The sequence below is a fragment of the Ciconia boyciana genome, chromosome 4 (genome assembly GCF_034638445.1).
Source record: "Ciconia boyciana chromosome 4, ASM3463844v1, whole genome shotgun sequence".
Lineage (NCBI taxonomy): Eukaryota > Metazoa > Chordata > Aves > Ciconiiformes > Ciconiidae > Ciconia > Ciconia boyciana.
The window spans coordinates 63,356,047-63,358,985 of NC_132937.1; the positions used below are offsets into that span (position 1 = coordinate 63,356,047).

The 2,939-nt window shown below is 39.4% G+C and overlaps 1 protein-coding gene across 1 annotated transcript; it reads right to left on the bottom strand.

The window, feature by feature from the left end:
• Positions 1-886: 886 nt before the first annotated feature.
• Positions 887-2,431, bottom strand: LOC140651345 (protein FAM240B-like). The gene is made up of 2 exons (XM_072860688.1): positions 2,292-2,431; positions 887-965 (listed from the first exon to the last, which is right to left on the bottom strand). The coding sequence occupies exons 1-2, from the start codon at positions 2,429-2,431 to the stop codon at positions 887-889; spliced, it is 219 nt and encodes a 72-aa protein (XP_072716789.1).
• Positions 2,432-2,939: the final 508 nt, after the last annotated feature.

Sequence of the window (2,939 nt, forward strand, 5' to 3'; positions counted from 1 at the left end):
TTACTAATGGCATATGTGGGAGAGGAAACCTGCCATGTTTCTGTAGGTACTGGTTGTTAAGGAATATATACTGGGTCTGAGATGGAAAAAGTGTTAGAAGAAAAAGCGTGCTCATCACTCCTGATGACAGACAGCTGTGAAAATGCATCAAGCTCCTCTGTGAAACAGAGATATCAGTCCAGCTCTAGACAAGCCAGGTTGCGTAGCAGAAGCAGCCTCAAAACTCCAAGTCGTTTTGTCTTTGCTGATATAGTGTCTCAAGTTAGCTAATGTGGGTTAACTAATTACGCAACTCTTGTTGGTGTCTCACAGATGCTATTTCTCAGGATACATATTAATAGCTTCACAGACTTCTAATATGGCAGCTAGGATCTGTAACTTCCACCAAGTTTGGCTCCATTAGTGATCTGGCTTGTGGTGGCATTTTTTGTGCATGTTTCCTCTTCCTTAGTCTGAGTTGGGCTCTTCTGTGTAAAAAAAAAAAAAACAACTCAACTATTCATTAAACAATTTTGAAAGAAAATAACTTTATTAGATTACAATCAGTCTATACAGAAATCTAAAATGTCAAGGAAATGCTTTTGCTGAGCACTAACTGTGTAACTAAACTCTTTTTCCAGGCATCTACAGCTCAGTGAACCATGATTTATTAGTCTTGGAGACTTCAGAGTACTTCAATCTCCATTTATCAAATGAAGGGATGGATGCATAATCTTAAAAGCAGCAACAGACATTTCACATATGAAATTTCAAACAATGACAGCTGATTAATAATAGCTCATTTAAGCCACAAAGTAAAATTGACTTAAGCTTTTGCATCACACAATCACGCTTGCCTACGAAACGATTTTATTTTTCTCCCAAACACGTAATGAGTGTGGGATCTTCAGCTAGATGGGTCTTCAGGTTGGGTCCTCAACATCTTTATCCGTTTTTCCAGCCTCTCCATCCATTCATTTCTGAGCCTAAGGACAGAAACATGGATCAGGTTGTCCCCATATTTTTGCAAGGAACAGATTTATACTCTTCATGTTTCCCACCGATGCTATCCTTTGGTGCTTTTTCCCAGTTGTCATGCAAACTGTCCTGCCCCTTTAGAGTGCTTTGCTGGATGGCTCTTCAGGACCAGCTCTTAAATCCTGATGAGGGCTCACCCGAGTTTTGTGGTTTATCTTCATCTCCAGTGTGCCCTCTCTCAAGTGCCTCTGTGTGCCGGAGTGCCTTGTCATCTCCACTGGAGATTGCCTGCTGCCACCTGCTGGGTACCATCACCCAATATTTCCCCAGTCTCCCTCCTCCTCAGAAATGCGTTTAAAAAAGTACTGCATAGAGGCTCCTGAGCACTATTTGGCTTGGAAACACTGTGCATGTTGAGACTTCTGTTAGACCCATAGCAGATAGCTTTAGGTGATAGGTGGCACTTTTTGTTTTCTTTTTGGCAGCATCTAGGAACCACAGAAAGACTGCCTCAAATAGAAAAGACAGGAATATCACAGCTGAGGAGTTGAGATGTTGAAATTAGGTTAGTCACAAATGGATAAAACATGCTAGAGACTAATTCCAGTGTTCCTTCATCCAGGGTTATTAATGCAAGGCCATCCTTGCTCTTATTTTTTCAAGCATCAATCCGAAGTGAGGTATGATGGAGATTTTGAAAAAATGCTTTCTCATTGAATGATCTCAAGCCAAAATAGCCATCTTTGCCTGTGCCTTCAACTTATGGAGAGTTCATGTGAGTAAAACTGTACTGATGTTGCCACAGATTGGTCTTTCTCATTGTGGCCAATTAAGGTAAATACGACTAATTGAGATAAATATGGCTATGGATGATGGTTGCCTTGGTCAGTTAGTACACTTGGACTGTCTGATTTATTATGGATTTACCTTATGCAAATTAAACCACCTTAATTAATTCAAACTATATTCTTGTGAAAACAAGGCCACGGAGAAAGGTGGGCCAGGTACACATCTGTGCTAGCTCTGCTGTGAACATAAGCCTTGATGTTCAAGACAAGCCTGCACTGCTAGATGTTGTCCTGATAACTTCAGAAAGTTCCACACTTTGGACCCATTTACAGAACAGGGGTGAACTATTCTCTTATTCTGTGAAGCCATAGCTTAGACATGTTAGCATTAGCATGCCAATTTGGGAAGCTGTATTATTTTCTAAAAATCTAAGAAAAATCCTTTCAGCTTTCATTGCATGACTTACTTAAATATAGATATCACTTTTCTTTAAAAAAGAATTACAATGCAAACTCAAATAACCTTTCCAGATGCAAACTACCCACTTTGTCAGAGCACTTCTTCGCTGACGTTCTTTTTCAATTTGCAGATACCGAGTTTGTTGTTCAATAGTCTTTTCCCAGAAGTTCCTCAGGTCACTAGTTTCGCATCCCCGCACTTCGTGACGTATGTATTGGCTATTCATTTTCTCTAAAGGAGAAATTTGAAACAACCATATGACAAGTTATTGTTTCCTCATCTGTTTTCGTGGCTAAAGCACACTCTTGCTGGTTTGGATTTTCACAGCATTAGGGTCACACAGTCTTTTTTTTGTAGGATCAGTCTAACAGTGGGCATGACTCACTACTGAAGCTTTTCATTCCTAGCTCTGACACTTGAGGATATGCTGTCTGCAGTGATTTGAATTCTTACTTGTTCACCTCAAATATCTCTCACCTCCATCTGCCTGTGACCTTTAAGCTCTGTTGTATTCTGTTCTGTTGTATTCTCTAGCTTAATGATTAAGATACCTTTTACTGTACTCATAAATGGAAAGGAACTATAAAAATTGCCAGATCTAGTGGGATTTTTCCTCACTGTTTTCATGTGTATGAAGTGATAAAGTGACTGTTGTAGATTAAGTTTAAAACAATGAAGAAAAAGAGCTCTAATGATTTGCTGTTAATCGTTATAACACTTACCTTAGCTTTATT